This window comes from Quercus robur, chromosome 3 (genome assembly GCF_932294415.1).
Source record: "Quercus robur chromosome 3, dhQueRobu3.1, whole genome shotgun sequence".
NCBI classification, from domain to species: Eukaryota; Viridiplantae; Streptophyta; class Magnoliopsida; order Fagales; family Fagaceae; genus Quercus; species Quercus robur.
The window spans coordinates 25697407-25724593 of NC_065536.1; the positions used below are offsets into that span (position 1 = coordinate 25697407).

At 33.5% G+C, this 27187-nt stretch overlaps 1 protein-coding gene across 8 annotated transcripts in view; it reads left to right on the top strand.

Annotated features, from left to right (window-relative positions):
* LOC126717600 (probable disease resistance protein At4g27220) overlaps positions 1 to 25759 on the top strand; it is a 36234-nt gene extending 10475 nt beyond the window's left edge. For 3 of the 8 annotated variants that reach the window (XM_050419426.1, XM_050419427.1, XM_050419428.1), the window contains 8 exons: positions 2 to 105; positions 378 to 452; positions 12432 to 12511; positions 12620 to 15377; positions 16271 to 16765; positions 18064 to 18558; positions 22807 to 23742; positions 25351 to 25759. In XM_050419426.1, the coding sequence (XP_050275383.1) occupies positions 12639 to 15377; positions 16271 to 16765; positions 18064 to 18558; positions 22807 to 23742; positions 25351 to 25440 (4755 nt within the window). In that variant the 5' untranslated portion in view covers positions 2 to 105; positions 378 to 452; positions 12432 to 12511; positions 12620 to 12638 and the 3' untranslated portion in view covers positions 25441 to 25759. The remainder of the gene's footprint in view (position 1; positions 106 to 377; positions 453 to 12431; positions 12512 to 12619; positions 15378 to 16270; positions 16766 to 18063; positions 18559 to 22806; positions 23743 to 25350) is intronic. The other 5 variants (XR_007652661.1, XM_050419429.1, XM_050419432.1 and 2 more) reach the window with 5 other exon arrangements.
* The last annotated feature ends 1428 nt before the right edge of the window (positions 25760 to 27187 follow it).

Here is a 27187-nt window from a genome sequence, read left to right on the forward strand (position 1 = left end):
GGACAAAAAAAGGTGTGTTAGGCGGTTCCAACATTTCAACTTAAAGTCTGATTCCCATTAGCGAGCAGAAAAACAACTGGCAACGTTGTGGCGCGTAGGAGACAGGTCTTTTGTCTAGTTGCTCTATTCTTTATTTTTAAGTGAGTTGTGGATGAGGGGAAAAATTCGAGCGTTGGTATAATAGCAAGTGTCTTTCACCAAGGGTGATGTGAAGACCTTACACCAAAGTCGAGCCTTGTTGATGCTATTGCATTTCAATTTGGCTATTCACTTCGTTTGCTTTAAAAAGCAAGAAAACAGAGAGAAAAGATGTAGATATTATTTGCCCTTCACGTTTATTCATTTACCAAATTGACTGTCCTTGCTCAATTGCTCAGCATTCTGAAAGGAGGTATACGCAGCGGAAAGCAGTCATTTCTTGCTTCATTGATAATTTGGTATCCTGAACAAAGGTACGTAGCTTCTATATTTCCTTCTTTTTTTTGTTTTGTTTTTGTTGTTGTTGTTGTTGTTGTTGTTTGATTTAATTATTATGTACTTTGCTTGTAGCATTGTAATTGTTAAAGTTGTAATTGTTAAAAGCTGAAAGACTTTGTATTGAATTGTATAAAATAAAGTACAAGGTTTATCTTTTATATTAATAAACAATGTGTGTTAATCACTTACACAAGTAATATAAGTGCAGTAGAAAAAACCTAGAATAATGGCGATAGAGTTGGGTGTGATAGCTTAGTAGAAGGAAGGAAGGAGTGCTGACCTGGTGATGGATAGGTAGATTAACCCACCGTTGATAAGTGTCTAAGGTGGATGAAGTAGATTTTGTGGCTTCAAATGGAAAGGTGGACTCGTAAAAACCACATGTCGTGAAGTGTAAATTTTGGATCCAAACAATGGTATCCATTGGAATGGGTACTAGAGCCCAAGAATACGCTTGGAATTAATTTGGGGCTTAGCTTATCGTGCTTAGAGCACTAGCATTAAGTATGCTAAATGTTAAATTTATAGCATTTAGTACATCAAACACCAAAAACCATTCTTCATCAAGTGTACCAAAAGCCAAAAATATTTGGCATGAGCTACAGTACTCTTCTATCAATAGAAGGGTACAGAAGAAAATGCAAAAATTTTTGAATATTTTTTTTATTCAACTTTCTCTCTTATAATAATAAGGTATTCATTCATTTGTCCCTCATCCATTCATTCTCTCCACTCTTCTTCTCTTTTGCCTCTTCTCTCACCCACTCTCTAATCTTTCGGTTTGTCTCTTCTTCTCTTCTCTGTCTCTCTCAATCGAAAGCTTGGGTATTGCTCTCTCTCTCTCTCTCTCTCTCATTTATCTTGGGCTGTGGTCACGATGAATGTGAAGTTTGGGTTGATTTTGGGTTTTGCTTGATCTGTTGTTTGGTCTGTGTGAATCGCAGTGGTTGGGTTGATTAATATTGGTTGTTCGTTGAGTTTGGCTTGGGTCAATCAAAAACAGGTTTGATATTTTTTTTTTCCTTTTCTTTCTTTTTATTTTTATTTTTATTTAATTCTTGCAATAAGTGGTACTGTTGGGTTACAAATTTGGTGGTTGTAGCGATGGTGATTTTTTTTTTCTTTATTGGGATTGGAGCGTGAGAGAGAAGAAGTGAGATAGGGAGGAAGAGAGAGACAGAGAAACAAAGCTTCAGATTTGAGAGCTCAGACTTAGAGAGAGAAAATAAATGAATGAGTATTTTTGTTGGGTAATTTATATTATTTTAATAGGTTGGTTATAATATTTTAATATGATGAATGTTAAAATAGAAGATGTGATGTAAGTTGTATTGTAAAGTAGTGTGTTAAAATAGATAAAGTAAATTTTTTTGTATTTCAAAATAAAATATTTATAGAATAATTGATACTAGTGCTCTTAAGTGGCCCAAAATAAGGATAGCAGGTACATCCGAAGGTGCAAGGGTGGTAGTAGTTTGGGTTTGTATTAAACAGAATCTTGTAAGGAGATTTGAAGTTTAAAGTTGGTGTGTGTAACCCATTTAAAAGGGAAAAAGTTCAAGCTCCTTAGACATCCACATCAGTTGATCTAAATTTTTAACTTTTTAACTATACAAAAAGTCACTTTATCTATTTTACCTCCTCACACCCTACAGCAGTGGAGTTATTTTACCTTTTAACACAATAAAATAATATAAACACTACAATAAAATAATATTTCATTTAACCAGCCACACACCACCACAACCACCATCAAACCCATAAAAATCACTGCACAACCACAACTCCACTGTGCCTGTCAAAACCAGTGAAGAAGAACAACACAAAAACTCAGAAAAATTAACACAGCCAAACCAGTGAAGAAGAACAAAACAAAAACCCAAAAAAATCAACATAGCCAAACCGAAACCCATGCTTGATACTCTGTCCAATTCGGTACTGGCCGATGAGACTTGCGTTGATCATCGATCAGTGATCATAAACAGTGATGAAAGCGAAATGGAATGCTCCGATTTGAGGTGAGTTGGGAATGTGGGACCCGATTGGAGCTAAAAATGGAGAGAGAGAGAGAGAGAGAGAGAGAGAGAGAGAGAGAGAACGAAAGAGAAGTGGGTTTGAGGCGATCAGTGGCGTGGGTCTGAGGCGGATGGCAGCGTGGGTCTGAGGCTAATCGGCGGCTTGGGACGGCTAGTGGGTCGGTGACGTTGAGCTTCGGTGGCAACGACGTTGAGGATGAGTCGGGCCGGCGGCGGTGAATGAGGGAGCTTGAGAGAGTGACGTTGAAAGAGTTTTGAGAGATGATAAGAGCTTCAGCACTGAGAGAGAGAGAGAGAGCCATTTTTATTATTTTAATTGGCTAGGGAGTAAAAAATTGTTTTTTTTTTTTTTTTTTTTTTTTAGCTCTCAGCTACAATGCACATCTATCTATAGATGTGCATTGTAGTAATGGAGCTAAAAAAAATAAGTATAGCTCCACTGCTGCATGCTTCTTTTTGGTGTTTTGGTGGAGCTAAAATAGCTATATAGCTATTTAGCTCCACTGCTGCAAGTGCTCTTATTACTGCTGGGTACTAAAGATTTTTATCTGGTGTTAAATGGGTGTCTACAACTAGCTTCACTCTTAAGTTGTCTAGTAGGTCTAGGGGTCTATTCTACTTTTTACCCTTCCTAACTTTGAGAAATTGTCTATATTTCATGGCAACAAATACCATGTTCTCATCATTTAAAGAATTAAGGAACACTCTTTTGCAAACCTTCTAGTAGGCATAGTAATCTCCTCAAGGTAAGGGGAAACATTAAGGAATTGAGATTTATTCATGCCAATAGGGGCTAGGGATCAAACTTAGGAAACTAAACCCTTATTACAAAGTATACCTTTGCTCAAATACAACTTAAAAAACTTGTTAAGACCATTACATTTTTACAATAGAATTTATAGATTTATTCATCAATCACATTGATTTTAAAGTAATGGAAAAAATGCCAATACACCTCTTGAACCAAAACACCCTCTCAACTTTTATTTTAGCCAATTTCCTCCTTGAATTTCCAATAACTGCTAAATAGAGATAGCTGTTAGTCTACTGCTTAAACTCAAGTTGGTCAATCACGTGCATGTCATGTGTAAATAAAAAGCTCCAATTACATTTGCAAAAGAGAGAAAAAGAGAAGCCAATGATGTTTGTTTCGATTATCATATCAATCCACTACTAACCCAATTCAATTCCTGATTATCCCTACTCTCACAAATACAATTCTACAGATTGATTACCAAACTCCCTCTCTCAACTTAATTATAAGTAATTTTTTAAAGGATAAAAAAACTTGAGTTTTGACGCTTTGTAGCGTGTAAGAAAAACTGATCTTGCCATTCGTGGCTTCTATGTTTCGCTACCTCTCTCTATCGCTTTAGATGCTGTTTGTTTTGCTGAGAAAATGAAAGAAAAAGGGAGAGAAAAAAAACAAAAAGTCTAGATCAGCGATGGGTTCAACCAGCAGTGATTGTCAAACGAACTGAGCAGTTGGCGACACAAAGCCTAGATTGGCGATGCGAGCTCGAATTCCAATGATACCGTAGCTCGGTTGAAAGATCCTCCTCTAGTGAATGCCTGAACCAGTGAACCTAATTTCTCTTTCTCTCTCTTTGGCTCAATAAATTGCAATTGGGTAAATTTTATTACACGTGACACACACGTGATTGACTAACGTGAGTTTAAATGGCAAACTGACAGCCACCTCTATTTGGAAGCTGTGTGAAGTTTAAGGAGAAAATTTGCTAAAATAAAAGTTGAGGGGAGTGTCTTGGCCACTTACCCATTGTTCAAGAGGTGTATTGGTATTTTTCCCTAAAGTTATCAATACAAATAAACAAACCAACCATAGTAATCAAGTACCATTTCTAAAAGCAACATATTGAAAGAGAACAACCCAAGACACAAGATCTGGTATTGAATTGGACAACCAAATAAGAATATCTTTAATGGAAAACACACGTCAAAGGACCCAATTCCTTAGAAAACATCACTACAGGAAAAGTATTTACAATAATACTTAAAAAATCTTTGTAGAGCTAGACTCTCTGCTGTAATATCTACAAATTTCATGCTTGCATTCTTATTGCAATAACCCCAAGACCTCTGGATTCTCTCTAATTGAATGTTTTCCATGAACTCTCCATCCACATGAATATGAGCATTTGGCATTCCAAGGAACCTTCTTGAAAATTTTTATGTAGTGAACCTCATTTGGAAGTGTTAGTTAATCACTCCCATACATACATACATACATACATACATGCATATATATATATATATATATATATATTTATATATTGTGGGGTCTTTTATTTTTATTTTTATTTTATAGTACCTAAGCCTAAGTAGAAACAAGGATCCTGGGCCTTATACTTGTTGTTTGGTGGACTGGGTTTGGTTCACTACAGTTGTGTTGGGTTAATTACGAACCAAGTTGTGCACAAAACATGAATCCTACAACACATACACATTCATACATATAAAATATAAACATATTGTACAGTAAATGGCTAGGGAACAGTAAAGGAATAAAAATAAAAAGGTAAATAAGGATCCTCAGAAAAATAAATGATATTTCGTTATTTTTTAATTTCGGTAAGCTGGGCCCTTCTTCCACTGGGATATGTCACAAGGTCCAAATAAGCTCAAAAGTCACAGATTTAGATAGCTCTTTGCAGGCTTCTAAGACTTGTAAGGTTTGAATCCCTTTAAATCTAAGTGTATCCTCTAGTGTCTGTTTTAGGATCCCTTACAGTGTTTTCCCTCTTTTCTCACTTTTGCTCTGATTCCTTATTGTTGAATGGTTTTTACTAATGGCTTCATCCCCTTTTATAGTACCTTCTTAGGGTTTTTGGTGTACCATTGATTCCCTGCATTTGCTACCCTGAGTACCAGAACCAATGTTGTGTCAGCAACATTAGTGGCTGGTCTCTTCCTTATTCTCTCACTATTTTCTCCTTTTGAGGTTTCCCCCCAAAAATCCCACAGCTGACTTTCTTTTTTTGGGGGATCCTAAGGGCTGACTTTCAATCATCTCTTCCCAAAGCTTCTAGATGCTCCTTTTCAAACCCACCTTTTTGGCTGCTTTACCTTTTTGTCATTTTCTCTAAATGGGTAGATTCTTCCTTGTCAAGTTCCCAACCACCTTCTTTCATGGTTGACCTTCCTGCGTTACCTGAGGTACCAGACTTCTTTTCTTGAAGTCTAATTCCTAAGCCATCAGCCTTTTTTTTGAGTCATAGGCGATTGATGGGACATGCCTGTTTTTGTTCTTTGTGACCATGGGCATGTTCCCATGAGCTGTCCAAATCCTAGCTGATCCCTTCCTGCATTTCCCGAGGATCCCATGGCTCTAGCAGTCCCAAGGTATCTTGGTTAAGTCTTTTTTTGGGCTCCCTAGGAAACTCTCCTTACAAAGGCTAGGCTGAGCTTCTTTTTTTCTTTTTCTTTCTTTTTAAAGCCCCGAAGCTTGCCTATACATGATTTTGGGCTTCCTCTTACTTATTTTAAGTGGTTCTTAGTTGGCAGATTAGGCCTTGCCTATTTTTAAGGGCCTCTTTAGTTTTAGATTTGTACTTGTGATATTTTGGACCTTAATTTATATATATATTTATTGGTAGATAATCATAGAAATATTATTAATGAAAATAGTAAGGAAAAATATAAGTTGTTGATGATGATGAACAACACAAAAAAGGATAAAACAAGTAACAAAAGAGAAGGAAATTAGGAAAATAATCTAAGAGAAAACATAAACTCAAAGAGAGAGGAACAATCAGTAAAACCCCAACAATGAGACCACTCAAAAAGACTGCACTGGCATAAAACCTTTAACCCTTCCAACGTTTTCTCAGTGTGTGTGTGTCTATATATATATATATATATATATATATATATGTAAAACTCAAGTTTTACATTCTTCAATCCCAACATGCCATATCATCCTATTAAATATTAAAAAATAGGCATAACCACACCCAATCAATTCTAATACCAATTTGAAAATCCAATTCAATTATGAGTTTATTGAGATTTTTTTTTGATAAGTAACATAAAAATTTTATTAAAAAGTTTATTGAGATATTATTATGTCTAGTAAGATGTATTGAATTTTAGTAAAAAGCTAATGTGACAATCTTTTATTGGATGGTATCAAACATGATTTTACACTCCATCCTTACCGAATTCGGACTCATACATACATACATACATATATATATATATATATATATATATATATATATATATAGGGTTTGGTTAATGTATTGGTAGGAATGAATCCACAATTGGAGACTTGAACAAGGTTAAGAAATCACAAAATATTAATTAAGAACACTCAAGAAAAACCCCTCTTTATTCCTAAAACAACTCCTTGTTACAAGCATAAATTTCACTCTCAGTTTTTCTCTTTCTTTCTCTCTTTAGATTGCCTATCCCCATTCCTCCACGTCTTACTTTCTTTTATACTCCCCTCTGCCTTCCTCCTTAAAACCCTATCTCACCATAAAGCTAGTGAGATACTTGTCCCATCAGACACCTTCCCCTTTCTTTTCATGATGAATATGGATTTTTGCGGCTTAAAGCCATATTCAGGTCAGTCATTCAGCAATAAATGCGACTGCATTAAGCAAATGGGCCGAATTAATGTAGAGGTGACTATTACTTTAATTTTGTGGTCAAAGCATAGTCACAAAGTACATTAATTTTGTGGGTAATCAATGGGGAACTATCTCATTAGAAGAACTTTGAAATCCCTGACGAAAGGGATGGAAGTTTCTTGAGAAAGCAATTGTCTCCTCCATATTAAATGCAATTCTCCAACTAGCCATGCCGCATTTATGGCTAAATGACACTCTTGAATGGTGTATCGTCAACCTATTACACAGTTATCCCAGCCTCAAGGAAAGAAAATGGGAACAGGACAAGTATCCTACCAGTAGGAGCATCTACCCTACAGGTGGATGGCTAAGATAGTTACAATTTCCCTATAAATAGGAAAAGACCCTTCATGTGCAAGGGATCTGAAAAAGATTAAGTCTAGAGAGAAGATTGTAAGAGCCTTATAATAGTTTCATGTGTATTTGCATTCTTCACTTGTATATTTCCTTCTCGGATCGCCTTGGGGAAAGTTTATAAGAAAGATGTAGTGTTATCTTCCAATTTTGCCTGGTGGTTATATCTTTTATTTGAGTTTTTACTTTATTATCCAAGAATTAGCTTTTCAGCCCATCTCTATAATTTAGTTGTTAAAGCTAAAGCCCAACCCAAATGGTTACTCAATTTTTGCCCTATACAATTGGCACTATCTGTGGAAAATTGCTATTCTAGACTAAAGAGCTCATTTGAAAAGTAACCAATGGTAAACTGAGATATAGCTTGGAATTCAGACGATAGTAAGGGAGAAGGTTACATAGGCTCAAGGCCTAGGGAGTGATGGGTGAATATAGAACCTAGGAGAGAAGTGCGATCTCCCACCTAATCACATAGAAGTAGTCCTTAATATCCTTTAAGTAGAGAGGGAGAGAACAACAAGTGTCTTCATGAGCTAGCACCAAGGATGATGAATTGGAGGAACTTAAGGCGTAGGTCCAAACCCTGCAAAGCCAAGTTCGAAGAGGGGCTAATATGAGGGACTAGAGGAGACGTCCTTCAACTAGCTCAAGTTCTAAGAGAGAGGCAAATTGGAGGGGGAGGAGATCAAGGAGTCCTTTTGGAAATCGTAGAGAGGATTTTTCAAACTCTGTTAGTGGAGGCACATGAGACGAAAGAAGAGAGCAAGCCCCTCCATCTAACTTAATGGCTGATGCAATGAGCCAAGCTCTTTACCAAATATCTCACTCACCTTTCTTTCAGCAGATTGAGCATTCGAACCTACCTCACTACTTTGTCCAACTTGCATTTGTTATATACAATGGGAAGACAAACCCAATAGAGCACGTCAGTCATTTCAACCAGAGCATAACCATCTATTCGAGAAATATGGCTCTTATGTGTAAAGTCTTCCCATCTAGCCTCTGACTGATAGTAATGAGATGTTTCAATGGGTTGGATAAAGGATACATCCAGTAGTACAAGGAATGCATGACAACATTTGGAGATAGATTTGTGACATGCAATAGAGTACCGAAGCCCATTGACTCATTGTTAACCATGACGATGGGAGATGGGGAAACACTAAGGCAATAATTGGACCGTTATTAGGAGTTATATAATGAGATCAGAGGAAATCATGAAAATGTGGCTGCTTGAACATTCAAGGTGGGCCTTTCTATGGGCTTCGAGTTAAGAAAGTCCCTTACCAAGAACCTTATAGGGGATATGCAGAAGTTGAGGAGTTCAAGAGGTTTGAGGATGATCAGGTTCAAAGTAAGGGAAAAGCAAAAGAAATTATCCACGAAAAAGTAGATTGATATATGCCTCCTTGGTCTAGGAGAGATTTCTTCAACTTGCCACCAAGGAAGATAGTTGAAATAGTGAATACGGTGTTTAAGGAACCAATTTACTTTATAGTAGATATGATTAAAGATGATCCCTATTTGCGGTGGCTAAACAAGATGAGAAGTAACCCCACCCAAAGGAACCAGAGCCTCTACTACCAATACCACCGAGATCAGGGACACACGACCAAGGAGTGTCAAACTCTCTAAAACTTTTTGGATCAACTAGTGCATCTGAAATAGTTCCTAGATCAGAGAAATGCCTTGTAGAATCGGCCCAAAACCTTAACCAACCTTGGGAGTTATAGAAGTCATCCATGTCACCCATTTTAGAGGTGAGGCAAGTACAAGCGCACCTCGAGTGATGGCATTTGCTCCTCAATCTGAGGAGAGGCAAATATCAAGGCTAGAGAAAAGGCTGAGATTGGAAGAGAAGCATGTGCTAGGATTTTCAAAGCAAGATAAAGAGGGAACTATTTAGCCCCATGATAATGCCCTAATTCTTACCCTCCAAATAGGGGGATTTGAAGTTAAACGAGTGATGGTGGATACAGGAAATTGGACAAAAATAATGTACCTAGATTTGTATTGAGGTCTCAAGTTAACCCCAAGCAACCTTATGTGGTATGATTCGCCAGGTGGACTTGGAGTCAATACCAGACCAAAAGAGACTAAACAACCATTTTTTTCATTCATCAAAATATCAACTATCTCCTCAAGGAGTACAATAGGTTGCTTATAAAGGATTGCTAAACCCTAGTTCTAGTTGACTAGAAAACCCTAATTGCCTTATTACAAAAATAACCTTACTTTCGAATTAAAATACTAATAACCTAATAAACCACTAGGACCTAAAATATAAAAATACAATTGACTTGTAAACATAAATAATACTAAATAATAATTTTCTTGTGTCTCCCGCATCATCAATTTTATATAACTCAAAAAAAAAAAAATTTATTTTATTTAGTAATTTGTAATTATCCTTTAAATTATAGTAATAACAATTGATCTTTTTGCAAACACGTTAAATGAAGTATTTTTTTTTTTTTTTGCTAAAAAAATTAAATTACATGTCTAAGTATATTAATAGTTTTGAAAAATATAAAATGTATACGAATTAATTAATTTTAGATAAATGCATACAATCCTAGAAACATGCATGAGAAGTAGTCTAAATGCATTTAGAATGCAATGCATTTATTGTGCTTGTATTATCCTCAAATAAGGATAACAGGTACATCCGAAGTTGCAAGGGTGGTAATAGTTTGTGCGTGTATTAAAGAGAACCTTGTAAGGAGATTTGGAGTTCAAAACAGGTGTGAGTACGTAACCCATTTATCAAATACAAAAGTTATGAAAAAGGTGTCGATGCTTCACAGCTATACTACTTTGCTGTTGAGTGTGAGAACATGAGATTCAAGCAATAATGCCATAATCATCTAAGATAGATTTAAATAAACTTCTTGTTAATTATAATGCCCCAACACTTTGAAAGTACTTTTTTTTTTTGAGAATGACTTTGAAAGTACTTGATCTTGGTAGATAACGATTTTCTATCATCTTCTTAAATGAAGAAAGTATACAACACTATTACTTTTGACTTTTGAGTTTCGTAGGATAGAGCCATACAAGGCGACCGAAATCATCTATGAAAACAAAATAATATAAGAGATGTTATGTCTACAATATTTCTTATAAGAAATGTTATGCCCAGAATCCATGCGCCACCATGCAAGGCCTAAGGCTATGACATCGACCCACATGTAGCTCATCTATCGGCTGCATGCAGCACACCGTCCTCTTTAGCACCCTCCGATTTGTAGAACCCTAGAATTTGGCCTCCAACATAAGCCAAAAGTGCCACCATGCCCCACCTGGAAATTTTGCCCTTTATCCATGTGCGGTTGTCGTTCAACCACTCGACTCAGGGACTACACAGCATTTGCTGATGTTGTTTGATGACATCATCATGCCACATCATCTAAGCCATGTCATTTGCCATGTGTCGAATCAATGCCATGTAATCATCATGTCAATAGTGTTGCCACATCAACACCTTGTCAATGCCACATCATCTAACTAAGCTTACCCAAACCGACACGACCTAGATCACCCGGATTTGACTTGTGACTTCACCACTTTGGCTCAACCTATTGATTGACCATTGACTTTGACTTTGACTTGTGACCAAAAGTCAAAATTTTCCCAAAATGGGCCTAACTTGCTCAGTTTTTCATGTAAATTCTGATTTTGGACTCTGTTACTGTACTTAAAACTCTAAAATCGCTCAATTGATCTTTTCATTTTTATGGTTTCTTTAGGGAATCTTATCATGCTTATCCAACCTCAAACTTCCATCTTGAGTTTGAGTGGGGATATTAGAGATATAATAGACATTAGCCAATATAATAGGCCCAAGCACGTCCTACTTTGTGTGGAAAACAAGTGTCCTACTTATACTAGAAGTTTAGGATTTAGCCTCCTATATATACCCATGTTATGTTCATTGTAATACATGATTTATACTATACTCTCTTATAATAGAGAAATTTGTACTTTATCATTCTAAACTATCACTACGATTACACTTTACACCTTAAACTTTTTGAATGCACATTTTGCACCCTAGGCTATGATCATTGTTACACTCTACACTTTGACATCAAGTTTGCTGTTAACTTAGATAGAAAAATATAACATCAAGACCAAATTACTCGTCTTCTTAATCCCTTAAAAATAAAAGAGAAATTATACTTTACCATTCTAAACTATATTTCTGTTTACACTTAACATCCTAAACTTTGAATTTCCATCCAAGTTAATAGCAAATTTAATGTTGATGTGCAAAGTGTAACAAGGGTTATAGTTTAGGATTATAGTTGATGTGCAAAGTGTAACAAGGGTTATAATTTAGGATGTAAAACGTTCATTGAAAAAGTTTATAGTGTAAAGTGTAATATGAAGTATAATTTATTGTGATAAAATGTAATTTCTCTCATATAATAAAGATGCAACCCTTGAGAGTTTCCTTCATAGGCGTATGCTATTAGGTTGAACCACATAACTTCATGTTCTCTATTTTATACTTCCGCTTCCGCATCTATTTTAGCATACTCAATATGATATATCAACATTAATATCTAACACATTTTAAGTGGGTACTGGGTTACTTGAAAATTATATGGTAATTTACTAAATTATGGATTTTGTAAATATATTTTTATTTGAAAATTTTAGTTTGATATTTGTTAACATTATTACATTAATGGTGGTGAAATTGGACATTACCTGATTATCCATTGTTTATTCTTATATCTTTCACGTGTGTATCTATAACTTTTGTTTTTTAATTTGATAGAATGTTCGTATATTTGTTTTACTCAGCAATATATACGATTTTCATACAAATCAGAAATCAATTCACAAAAAGATGCTCATTTTGACAAAACTGAATATGTCCTTTTTTCTTTTTCTTTTTCAGGTTTTAAATAGCATCTCGGTCCACCATCCCCGTGAAGACGGTAGCACATCGTCCGTCTATCCATTAATATCCAAAGAAAGGTTTTTTTTTTTTCTTTTTTCTTGGGTTCCTTTAATTTGATTTAACTGTTGTTTTTGTCACTATTTTCTTATTGGGTTTTTCTTTCGTATATACTATATATCTCCTAGACAGCAGCCAGTTGCAAGAATGAATTTTCTAGAGCTAATCGGCGAGAAAATTCTCGATTGCGTGCTTGCAGCACTGGGACGTAACTTGGATTATCTGATTCACTACAAAAGTAATGTTGATAATCTCATACCCCAAGTTATATATCTACTGGATGCCAAGGATAGTATACAAAATAAAGTTGCGGCTGCTAGAAGAAATTTAGAGGAAATTCATCCTCATGTTCAGACATGGCTTACCCGTTCTGATGGGATCATAGCAGAGGCAGAGGAATTCATTAGAAATAACGGGCAGGCAAAGATGACGTGCTGCAATGGGTGGTGTCCTAACTTGAAGTCCCGTTATCAAGTGAGCAAGAGAGCAATTGAGATAGGATTGAAAGTCAAGGAAATCAAGGACGAGGAAAAGTTCGATGGAGTTGGCTATCGTAAGTCTCCACAAGTGGTAGAGACTGCTATATCGAATACAGGGTATGAGGCCTTTGAATCAAGAATGCAAACATTAACTGGAGTTCTTGAAGCGCTCAAAGATCCTAAGATCAATAGGATTGGGGTTTACGGGATGGGAGGTGTGGGCAAAACCATGCTAGCCAAAGAAGTTGTAAAACAAGCTCAGAAAGACCAGTTGTTTGATAAGTACCTTTTTTTAGTTGTATCCAAAGATCCAGTCTTGAAAAATATTCAAACGGAAATGGCGGAGCAATTAGGTCTAAAACTTGAGGTGGAGAGTGAATCTGTAAGAGGAGATCAACTACGTGAGCGATTGAAACAAGAGAAGAAGACCCTTATAATTATAGATGACATTTGGGAGGCCCTGAACTTGGAATATCTTGGGATTTCCTTTGGAGATGATCAGAAGGGGTGCAAATTATTGTTGACGTCAAGATCTCGTGATCTACTATCCAAGTATGTGGATACGCCAAAGCAGTTCCAAGTTGGAGTTTTATTTGAAAATGAAGCGAGAAAATTGTTTGAGAACATAGTTGGTGATCTAGCTAAAACGCCTGAAATCCAACCTAATATGCTTAAAATTGTCAAAGAATGTTCTGGATTACCAATTGCCATTACAACAGTCGCAAATACCTTGAAAAATGTGACAGAGATATATGTTTGGAAGGATGTAGTCAACCAGTTCAAAATGTTTAGCCCAAAAGAGATTGATGGAATGGATGAGAAGGTGTACAAGAGTATAAAGTGGAGTTACGAGTTTTTGAAAAGTTATGAAGCAAAGTCATTATGGTTGCTTTGTAGTCTACATAGAGAGGATTACAACATAAAAGTAGAAGACTTGTTAAAATATGGTGTGGGTTTGAGCTTGTTTGATAACCTTGACAAAATAGAGGATGCGAGATGTAGGGTGCACACATTGGTTAAAAGACTCAAAGATTCTAGCTTGTTGTTGGAAGGTGATTACAATGGTACAGTCAAAATGCATGATGTAATTCGTGATGTTGCAATTAATATTGCAGCTGAAGAAAGGCAGATGTTTATGATAAGAAAAACTACTGACTTGCAAGAACGTTTAAATCGTAAAGATTCATTTGCAATTTCATTGCCTTACATTGATGATTGTGACCTTCCTAAAAGGTTTGAATGTCCAAATCTTCATTTATTTTTTATGTTCAATCAAAAAGAGACTTTGCAAATTCCAGTTTCATTTTTTGAAGGGTTGAAAGAGCTCAGAGTTTTAAGCTTATCTCGATTATGGTTTGAGATGCTTCCTTCATCACATTTGTCACTTGAAAAACTCCATACATTGTATTTAGACGGTACAGTGAAGGATGTTACAATAATTGGAGAACTGAAGAATTTGAAAATTCTTAGCCTTTCATTGAAAATTTTTGAACAATTACCAAAACAAATAGGGCATTTGACTCACCTTCAATTGCTAGATTTGGAAAAATGTTCCGAACTTAAAGTCATTCCACCCAATGTGTTATCTAATATGAAGATTTTACAAGAATTATACCTACCGAGAACTGTTGAATGGGAGGTTGAAGAACAAAGCACAGAAAGAAGTAATGCTATGGTCTCAGAATTGGACAATTTGTATCACCTGATCATGTTACACATACGTATTCAGAATTACCAGATTTTACCAAAAGCCATGGTTTTTGAAAGGTTGGTAAGCTATAGAATAACCATAGGTAGTTACTTCTACAGAGAAGAAATGTTAGAAGCTTCAAGAATTTTAAAGCTCAATATAAGCCTTCAATCTGACGATGGGTATAAAGTACTATTGAGGAAATGTGAAGCTCTCTTTTTGGGTGAAATGAAGGGTGTCAAAAATATTCTTTACGAATTAGATTCGGAAGGTTTTCAAAGTTTGAAGCATCTCACAGTCCAATACAATGACGAGATTCAGTATATTATCAAGTCTATGGGGGTTCTCGGTTCTGTCTTTCCTATCTTGGAGTCAATTAATCTAAGCAATATGATCAATTTGGAACGGATATGCTACACTCGACTTCCAGCGGAGTCTTTTCGTAACTTGCGAGTGGTAAAAGTGAGTACATGTTGTAATTTGGAATTTGTCTTCTCCTCATCTATGGTTGGATGCTTTTCACATCTCCAAGAAATGAAGATACATGATTGTGAGAAAATGAGCGAAATAATTGCGATAGAAAGAAAAGAAGAAATAGAGGTTAATAGTGACGACAACATTATGTTCGCACAACTTCGTTCTCTCACTATGAGCAAATTACTAAAGTTGAAGGGCTTCTTTTCTGATGATGAATATCTAGTGCTTTTCAACAGAAAGGTATGTTTAAGATTTGATTATAAATTTTACTCCTTGAATGATGATAAGTTTCCCACAACTTATAACTAAAAACCCAAAAAAAGAGTAGGTCTTGTATTTATTGTCGATATCATGACAATACTCCATTTTGAAAACTGCACCAAATGATCAGAAGAACAATTTTTGCTTTTTTTTTTTTTTTTTTTTTTTGCCAGTATTAAAGCTTATTTTCTTTTGTCACATTTATTCGTTTATTTTGATTAGTTTTCCGACCCAAATTTTAACACTTTGAAATTCCTTATTGTTTGTTTAGTTCAAACTCCAAACCTTTCATGATATATTTCTTTCACCGACTTTTTAGAATGCCCATAAGATGTTTGACAGAACCACGTTTGATTAGACGTTAATATGAACATGAATTACTTGATTTTTATATTGCACCAAACTTTGGTTCAACTAAAGTAATCTGATACCTTATCATAGATTAGGGTGTAATGAGTTTGCCTAGTGGAGTGGCACCTTACCATTTACTGTCTTTTAAATGGGACTGTTCTACACAATATCTGTTATAGAAGTGTACAAAGTAATTTGGATACATTTTTAATTCCTGTATTTTTGGAAGTTTCGCAATATACTATGATTGAATTTAAGTAAAATTCGTTAGAAAGAGAGAGAGAGAGTCCACTTAGGAAATTCAATTGAATTTCATCTGCAATTCTTTTGTACGGACATGATAATTGATTAAAATGTTGAAGAAATGAGAATCTGCATTGTCAGATAATACCTCTGTACTGAAGAAAGGAATTATTACTCTTCTTCCTTCATCTTTCTTATATTAGTCTCCTCTTTGTTATTAAGAATAGAATTTAATTAATTTTTCGTTTATTGACTCATTGTGTACCTGTGAATTGTAGGTTGTCTTTCCAAACTTGGAGGAATTGAAAATAGAGGGTATGGGTAGCATGAAGATGATTTGGCCTGACCAACTCATTTTAGATCCTCAAGGAATAATCACCTTTGGGAAATTAAATACCGTCAATATTTATAGTTGTTCCAGTCTAAAAAGTGTTTTTCCAACATCTGTGGCGAAGGCTCTTATGCAACTTGAGAAGCTAGAGATATGGGATTGTGCAACAGTGGAGGAAATCATAGCAAAAGAAGAAGGAATAGAGACAACCACTTTGTTTGTATTCCCACGGTTATTCTCTCTAAATCTTGTAAGTTTGCCTGAGCTCAAGAGTTTTTATCCAGGAGAGCATACTTCAGAGTGGCCGTTGTTGAAGCAGTTGACCATTTGTAATTGCGACAAACTGAAAATATTTGGTTCCAATAAGGAAAGCGTCGAAGAAACAAATGGGCTGGACCATGATGTTAGTGTAATTCAACAACGCTTCTTTTTCAGTGAAAAGGTAACAACTTCCCTTGCATGTCTTTACATTTTGTTAATACAGATAAAATATATACTCATTGGATTATATGTCGGTGTAGTAGGCTGAGGGACAGTCCCTAGTATAGTTGCATTCTAGTTGCACATACTAATTGTTTAAGAATTCTCTCTCAAATAAATTCATTATATGTGAATTGCAATCAAAATAGAAAATTATTGAGGTCTTGAAAATTGAAATGCCCTTCAATGAATAAAATAAGGATTCTCAAATTAACAAAAAAAAAAAAAAAAAAACTAATTTGGATTTTTTATTTTTGTTTGACATAGAGGATCTGTTAATTTTACTTGGCAGTTAATAATTCTGTAATTAATATGAGTTGGTTAGCTCATGCTTACTCACGAAAGAGTTTTATCTCAACAACGTATTTTGTGGAATTTTTCAGTTATTTATAACTCTTATGCATAATAGCTTAAACATTTATATTTTGACACGAGTTCACTTTTTTTTTTTCCATTATACTTTGACATCCAAAATTATTTGCCTACTATTTCTGTTAAGTTAAAAATTAGAATGGTTAACTTTCCCATGTTTTTCTTCATGTCTAAATGTCAATATGAACAAAATTAGAATGATAATAAGTAGGAAAGGGTCTTGCAAATTTGTTGCAATTCAATTGTCACCTGTTAATGTCTCTAATAGAGACACTTAAGGTTTCAAATCATCTCACTCTTTTTTCTCACAATCCAACACTATGACGAGATTCAGTATATTATCAAGTCTATGGGGGTTCTCGATTCTGTCTTTCCTATTTTGGAGCCAATTAATCTAAGCAATATGATCAATTTGGAACGGATATGCAACTAAAGTAATCTGATACCTTATCATAGATTAGGGTGTAATGAGTTTGCCTAGTGGAGTGGCACCTTACCATTTACTGTCTTTTAAATGGGACTGTTCTACACAATATCTGTTATAGAAGTGTACAAAGTAATTTGGATACATTTTTAATTCCTGTATTTTTGGAAGTTTCGCAATATACTATGATTGAATTTAAGTAAAATTCGTTAGAAAGAGAGAGAGAGAGTCCACTTAGAAAATTCAATTAAATTCCCATCTCCAATTCTTTTGTACGGACATGATAATTGATTAAAATGTTGAAGAAATGAGAATCTGCATTGTCAGATAATACCTCTGTACTGAAGAAAGGAATTATTACTCTTCTTCCTTCATCTTTCTTATATTAGTCTCCTATTTGTTATTAAGAATAGAATTTAATTAATTTTTCGTTTATTGACTCATTGTGTACCTGTGAATTTTAGGATGTCTTTCCAAACTTGGAGGAATTGAAAATAGAGGGTATGGGTAGCATGAAGATGATTTGGCCTGACCAACTCATTTTAGATCCTCAAGGAATAATCACCTTTGGGAAATTAAATACCGTCAATATTCATAGTTGTTCCAGTCTAAAAAGTGTTTTTCCAACATCTGTGGCGAAGGCTCTTATGCAACTTGAGTATCTAGAGATAACGGATTGTGCAACAGTGGAGGAAATCATAGCAAAAGAAGAAGGAATAGAGACAACCACTTTGTTTGTATTCCCACGGTTATTCTCTCTAACTCTTAAAAGTTTGCCTGAGCTCAAGAGTTTTTATCCAGGAGAGCATACTTCAGAGTGGCCGTTGTTGAAGCAGTTGACCATTTGTAATTGCGACAAACTGAAAATATTTGGTTCCAATAAGGAAAGCGTCGAAGAAACAAATGGGCTGGACCATGATGTTAGTGTAATTCAACAACGCTTCTTTTTCAGTGAAAAGGTAACAACTTCCCTTGCATGTCTTTACATTTTGTTAATACAGATAAAATATATACTCATTGGATTATATGTCGGTGTAGTAGGCTGAGGGACAGTCCCTAGTAGTTGCATTCTAGTTGCACATACTAATTGTTTAAGAATTCTCTCTCAAATAAATTCATTATATGTGAATTGCAATCAAAATAGAAAATTATGGAGGTCTTGAAAATTGAAATGCCCTTCAATGAATAAAATAAGGATTATCAAATTAACCCAAAAAAAAAAAAAAAAAAAACTAATTTGGATTTTTTTATTTTTTATTTTTGACATAGAGGATCTGTTAATTTTACTTGGCAGTTTATAATTCCGTAATTAATATGAGTTGGTTAGCTCATGCTTACTCACGAAAGAATTTTATCTCAACAAGGTATTTTGTGGAATTTTTCAGTTATTTATAACTCTTATGCATAATAGCTTAAACATTTATATTTTGACACGAGTTCACTTTTTTTTTTCATTATATTTTGACATCCAAAATTATTTGCCTACTATTTCTATTAAGTTAAAAATTAGAATGGTTAACTTTCCCATGTTTTTCTTCATGTCTAAATGTCAATATGAACAAAATTAGAATGATAATAAGCAGGAAAGGGTCTTGCAAATTTGTTGCAATTCAATTGTCAACTGTTAATGTCTCTAATAGAGACATTAAGGTTTCAAATCATCTCACTCTTTTTTTGTTATTAGGGCAAATTACAACTTATTTACCCATAGTTTGGCCGAAATTTAAGTTGCCTACTTGTGGTTTGAAATTTGACATTCTATCCACTTAAGGTTAGCTCTATTAGAGTTCTGTAACCCACCTATTCTTCACTTAGAGAACAATTTTAACATCAAAACATAACATAAAACTGATCAAAAAGCAGGGGTATTTGATGTGAAACTTAATTTGTACAGTTAAAAAGATGGAAAGTAGATGTAAGTGTTTTAATTGCTTGAGTACATGCACTTACTGAAGGTCAAAAACTCAATTTAGAAAACTTATGTGGCTCAGCATGAACGAGTCATATTGCAGCTTATGACTCTAGCCTATACCCTCTCATTCTTGGATAGATCAGTCACTAAAATCTAAACTTATATGAACCCACTTATTCAAGATTGACATTCTTGTTCTTCTCTAAGCCAACGTCGGTCACAAATATTAGGCACAAATTAACATAAAACCAAATTAGAATGATCAATTAAAAAGTCCCTACGTAAGTAAAGACATTAAGCATCAAGTATAGAAAAACTTATACAAAAATCTGTTGCATTTATAATATTATCAAATGTGATGTCTATTTGGGAACAGCATATTTAATTGAAACTAAAAACTTTTTGCTAAAAGTACTGTATATAAAGGTAAAAGTTAGCTGAATAGTGCAATGAAACCCATGAATAGTGGCAAAAATAAGCTGAAAGTGAAAATAAGTTAAAAAATTAAACTCATCCCAAACGCACATGAAATGTGAATAGCCAACATTAATTTTCAGTGTATATTCCACAGAGGCTTATAAAAACTGGCCCAAATGTCATCTTGGGAAACTCATAATCCATAGATTGAGAACAAAAGAAACCACTTAAAAAAGTTTTGACCATGAGTTCCTTGGATAAGGTAGAGAGGAGATAGGAAGTTATCTTCAAACCCTAACTTTTTTATCTGTTTTATGTTATATTTGATGTTAAAAGTTTTTTTTTTTTTTTTTTTTTTTGTGTAACGGAAAAGCCATAGGTAGGTTACGGAACTCTAGCAGTGCCAACCTCCAATGAGTAAAATGCCAAATTTCAAATCACATATAGGTAATTTAAATTCCGGTCAAATCACAAGTGGATAAGTTGTAATTTACCCTTATCATTGAGAATTTTGGTAAGTAGATATCAATTAATGCTCCTTCGTTAAAGTTCAAAACCCTTTTTTTTTTTTTTTCATTCATGTAATTAACTAGTGTTAACCAAAAGTTTAATTTCTCAGCCAAAAAAAAAAAAAAAAACCGAAAGTATAATAATTAGGATTGGTTTTTAGTTGAACAGTTAAATATTTAATGCACAAAATGGTTAATTGGATATGTAGTTATGAGTTTCTTAAAAGGCTCTTCAAAGACAGTTAGATATTAGCTCTAATAAGAATTTTCTCTTTTTGATTATTTTCTAATTCCTTCTTCCATTTAAAATTTCGAGTTCTTTATGAACATTCTTTCTAATTTTTTATTTTGCTGGGAAGGGAAAGGGTGAGGCAGGTTTGAACCTGCAACATGGGAATTGAAATATAAATGAAATGGGGAAGGTGTCATTCAGGCTAAAAGCCAGTGAACAATAATTGGTCATCAGTTCCTTTCAAATATTTTTACTTTTTTATATTAGTATATGTTGTTTAACATCTCACTAATTTCTTTAAATTTGCCTCTCTTAAATTAGAAGAATTTTATCCTAGGTGGCCTCTAATTTGCTATTCTAGACACCATTGAAGCAAAATTTTGCATTCCACCACCATAATGGAAAAATTATGTAGAATCCTTTAAGCCCATGTGCGATGGATAGACTCATGCAACAATGACATGACAGAATGTGTTTATTTAAGCATAATTTCATTTCTTTATAAAATGAACTAAAGGAAATGGTTAACATTTTAGAGAAAATGGTGGTTCAATTGGTCATTAGTTATAAATTTTTGTAATAAGTTTTTGTTAAATTTTTTGGGTTGATGATTTGTGCACTATGGTTTTAAGGGCTAATATGTGGTTCTTTGGACAAATTTGTAATGTTGTTTGGGCTAATTTATGGAGTTGTTTGCACTAATCTATAATGGGGGGGGGGGGGGGGGGGAATTTTGGGGGGAAGAGGGTCAAGTTTTATTCCCTAAGTCCAATTCAAATTAGTCCCTAATATATACATCAAAAAAGAAAAAGAAAAAGAAAAAGAAAAAAAACCACCCCCTTGGCCCTAGTCCCTATCTAGTGGAAGAAAGATAAAAGATTGATATTCACTAAGTATCTCTTTGGGAATAGTTTATTTAGCTGAAACTGAAAATTATTTGTTGAAAATACTGTAGATAAAAGTAAAAGTTAGCTGAATAATACAGTGAAATCCATGAATAATAGGAAAAATAAGTTGAAATTGCAAATAAGCTAAAATTTTTAGATTTTCCCAAACGTACACTAAATAAGATATGTCATTGGCTGAATGGAAAGAAATATGTTTAGTTATGAAAAATGTTAAAGTAGTAACCAATTTAACAACAAAAGGTTTTATAAACTAATGTGGTAATGAAAGTGATTAATATAAAAAATATTATATATACATATATATATATATATATATATATATATAAAATAAACAAATTAATTGATTATATTTTAGCTGTGTTAAAAAACTAACACATTAGTTATTTTATAATAAAAAAACATTAGTTATTTTGTAAAATTTGTAATATCCTAGTATTTTGCCATTAGTTAATTTTAAATCATGAGCTCTCATGAATTTAAATTTGTAGAAATAACAAATTTTAACAAAAAATGTAATTGTATTGGCAAATTCATGTTTAGGTCTTTACTTCAAAAATACAATTGATTTAATCGTTTAAGTCAAATAGGATATGAGTGGTTTGTTTTCCCCATTTCTTCATGGTTAGTTCTGAATAACATCATGATTGAACCAATGTGCATTGGTTAGCTATTCAAATATTTTTCTTTTTTTTTCTTGGTTATTATTTTTGATATGCTAGATCGTATTTGTCTTGTCCTAATTTAAATTAAACAAAACTTGGATCAATTAGTTTAGTATGTAATTTAATATTTTATTGCTTATCTCTAGCTTTAATATTGAAATTTTCTAATTGGACATCAATTTGCATCACATTTTAAACCATGAGTTGCTACCTCCTAGTGGGACTCAGTTCATTCATGTTAACGGAAGCTCCGAAGTATTAAATAATTTTCCTTGAATCAGTCCTTTTATCTATGTTGCTTGGGCTATTTCATTCTTTTTAATTTTTTAATTAATGTGCTGATACTTTTTTTGTGGATGAGTGAGCTTGTTAGGAACCATATCCCTTGAATTTATTCATTTTAAATTAGTGCATGCCATGGATTAAATGTCTAGATGATTTAGATACATCTAGTCCCTGTTCAAATTTGTTGCAATATAATATAATATAATATAATCCCAAACTTGTTTTAGAGGATATTAAACTCATTATTTCCTTAATTTGTTCATTACTTTGGCGTTTTCCCAGGATAAATTCCCGAACTTGGAAATATTGTCATTGGATGAGGGCGATGCCATGAATGAGACATGTGGCGGACCGTCAGCAGAATTCAATTGCAACCTAGAAGAGCTGTGTTTGTACGGAAACGGTGAAATTCCAAATGTAGAGGCTCCAATTGCAAGAGCAGGATTATCAGATATTCGCAGATTAAAGAATATTGTGCCATTCTCATCCACATCTTTCCACTACTTAAAGGATTTGTGTGTATATAGATCTAATGTATTGATTAGTTTATTAACTCCCTCAACAGCCAGAACTCTCGTGCAACTCCAATGGATTGTCATTATGGATTGCAAAAGAATGACAGAAATAGTTGCAAATGAGGGAAGTGAAGCAGAAGCAGGAGATGAGATCGCTTTCAATAATTTGATATCTTTGAAATTTGATAACTTGCCGAGTCTCACAGCCTTCCATTTGGGGAATCGCACCATCAAATTCCCATCATTGGATGAAGTAATGGTGAAGAACTGTCCTAAATTGATTAGTTTATTAACTCCCTCAACAGCCAGAACTCTCGTGCAACTCGGAACAGTTGTAATTAGGAACTGCAAAAGAATGACAGAAATAGTTGCAAATGAGGGAAGTGAAGCAGAAGCAGGAGATGAGATCACTTTCAATAATTTGACACGTTTGTACTTAGATTCTTTGCCGAGTCTCACAGCCTTCCATTTGGGGAATCGCACCATCAAATTCCCATCATTGGTTGAAGTAGACATGTACAACTGTCCTAAATTGAAGATTTTCTGTAGTGGAGTCTTAAGCACGCCAAAGCTAACACGGGTTTGGATGGAAGGAAATCGAAGAGTCAAAAAGGAGGGGGATGGAGATGGAGATCTTAATGCTACAATAAAAGAATATTGGGAGGCTAAATTGGAGACTTGCGACCAAAAGTTCGCTGAAAAGGTGAGTTACCAAGTCATTGAGGTTATTAAAAAATAAAAATAAAAAATTAGTTTTTTTTTCCCACTGCCATGTGTCATCATGATGATATCTCAACTAGCTGAATTCAAAATATATAAGGGGGTGTTTGGTACATGTTTTCAAACAACAATTTTCAATTTTTAAACAATATTACACGTATTTTCATACACTTTTTTCACTCACACGTATTTTTACACATGTTTTCAAATAAAAATTTTCAATTTTTAAGTGCATGTACCAAACATCCCCTAAAGTTATTAACTATTAGTATTTAGGTTGCCTTTAATTAAAAAGGTCATGCTAATGAGTGCTTTAAGGGCATTGATTAATAATTCATTTTAGGAAAATTTTGACATCATTTTTAAGGAAAATGAAAAAAAAAACTGTTAAAATATTAATTTTTTTTCTCTAAAAACTTTTTTTAAATGGATTATTAACCAATACCCTAAGAACATTCGTTAGCATTTCCCTAAATAAAAAGCATCAAAATTTTCTATTCAAGCAGATGTCATTCAATTGCACCCACATTAAAACACAAATGTGGGCCTTCATTCATGCATATTGCCTTCTTCAAATTACTTAACACACACACCAAAAAAAAAATTTGGGCCTTTAGAGAGCCTTTTAATTTATAAGCATCTTAGTAACAATATTATATATAATTTCAACCCCCTGAATTGGCAAATATATATATATATATATATATATATATATATTTATATTTATATTTATATATTATATAGTTTTGTTTTTAATTTTTTTTGACCCTCTAAAATAAAATTTTGAACACCATGACCTTAAATATTTTTTAAGTCCAACTAAAATAAATTTGAATATGATCATGTTATCAATATCTTGGCCCTTAAAAAATAAAATAATAAAACTCAATAACAAACCAATTTAAGCTAAAATTTGGAAAAATAAAATAAAAATTAATAAGCTCAACAATGAAAGTAGAAATTTTGTTAATTAAAAAACCTTAAAAAAAAAGCCCATTTAGATCTTAGCAAATTTGAAATAAATCAATCAAATGAGAGATTAATGGATGAATGATTGTTTGGCTATGTACTTTAGAAGAGATGTAACTCGTAGGATTAATAATAAAAATATTATACAGTGGTTTCAAAATATGAAACCTCATAAAAGCCAATTGTAAAACCCTTTTTGTTTTTTTTTGGCAATGTGATATATTCAAGTTCTCTTTTGTTTTAGATTTTGTATCATTTATGTTTCTTATTAACTCCTAGAAAATAAATATGGAGCCACAACTGCTTCCAAATTATGTAATAAAAAAAGGAAAAAAAGAAAAAGATAAACTCCCATATTGGTGTTGTAATTATTGTTGTTATTTGAAATGTAGTATCTTACAATGGTGCGGAATGTGAGAAATCTAATTTGAATAGAGCTGACATTGGTTTTTGTGATTGTTGGATCTTGTCACTTTTGGTTTTAGTTGATCTGCATATTTGGTGGATGAGATTGGAACATTGTTCATAATATGTTAACATCGTGCTATTTCATATCATGTTGTTTTTGGATTACTTTATATCTCTTTTTTATTTTTTTTATTTCGAAATACTTTTATTGTAGACTGATGCTAGTGACGGTGAGGAGAGTGAACATGACGCTAATGATGACTTGGAGAGAGAAACTACTAGTGAAGTTGGGGACACAATGTGATGGAGAATGATGACGAGAGAGCAACTCAAAAGAAGATGGATCTTCCCTTTTATTGATTGTTTTATTTTTGAGTGTTGTCTTTATGTGATTTATTTATTTTTGAAACCTATGTGATTGTTACAATATATTATTTATTTTCGAAACCTATGTTATTGTTACACTATATAACTTTGTTGTAATTCTAGACTACTTAGTACTCCTTCTGTATTTGTACCCATGAATTTGTAAACTATTAACCTACGTTGGACTAATTTTCACCAATTGTGACACTGTTATAGTTGGAGTCATATTAATATGTAAGTGGTATGGTTGGTCAATAGTCATGATAGACCTTATTTATGAATTTGTATAGCATTCGCTTATGATAGACATTATTTAATGTTAATATGATGTGTTACAGCTAAAGGTGTGTTATAATATTCACATGTAAGTGGTGTAGTTGGTTAAATAGTGAAGTTTCACATTAGATAATGAGTTGTTTCTTCTCCAAAAAAAGAAAAAGAAAAAAGAAATGAGTAGTTAGTAGAACATAACTGGGCCAAACTCATAAACTTAAACTTTTGGATTCAATGGTGTTCCTATCAAGAAAGTCAATACCAGCCATACTAGCGACATATACCATATTGGTCATTAAACTGATACCAGTATTTTTTTTAAATGTACTAGACAAAATGTAGAATTGTGTCATGTTGTACTGGCTATATTGTAGATTTTTTTGGGTATTTTGGGCATTATTGATGTTTCAGCCGATATAATAAAATGATTACATTGGGTTAATGTACTTAGGATAATACTTAGGCTTATAAAATAAGTGCAATTTAAATTATATTTTGATAAATATAAAAATAAATAAATCTTTGTATAGAAAAACGATAAAGGTACTACAAATTTTACTGCATAATGTTTACAAACTGATATGGCAATGGTATGCTTTAACCACCTCATAAAATAAATATTTGAATTGTCATTTTGTGATTGGTAACACACTAGTTTGTTAGCTCAATGTCATCAAACTTATATCACTACTCATATATTTAACCTCAAAATGGTACACCGGTATCAAAATATTTCATTTCTTTGGCCAAACCAAAATGACATGAAATTTACTCTCTTGGTCCCTATATGTTATATGAATTACTCAATTCGAATCTCCTTAAAGTGTTCCTGCAATTGGAACCCATGCGGAGATTGCAGATGGTCATGTTTTGCCATTGATTCTTCAAAACCAATTTAAGAGAAAAAAAAAAATTGTCCAAAACAAGAAAGTATCTCTCACAACAATTGTAGCATATCAGCAACCTTGCAGGTGTTACAACTCAATGAACAAGTGACATCTACAAAATAGCTATATTTGCAAAAAGTTGAATAAAAAAGTTACAAATTTAATCCAAATGTGATTTCTTAAAAATTCAAATTCCAAAAATTTTTTTTGTTAGGTTCTAAGTAATTAGGAACTAATGTATTAGAACTCTATTTTGTAATGTAGGCAAACCATGATCAAAATAGGTTTTAGTCTTGATTAGACTTGCTTAAAGTGTATGCGTTTTATGTAAAGTTGGAATTGAGTTACTGTAGAATTTATTGTGCAATTTTGTCTAGCTCGATCGATCAAGAATTAGACTCGATCGATCGAAAGTCGGGCAGAATGTTTCTATCTGCAGAATTTTCAACTCAGCCCAAGCCCATTAAGGATTAGGGTTTCAGATCTACTTCTCCCAGTATATAAAGGAAACCCTAAGAACGTTTT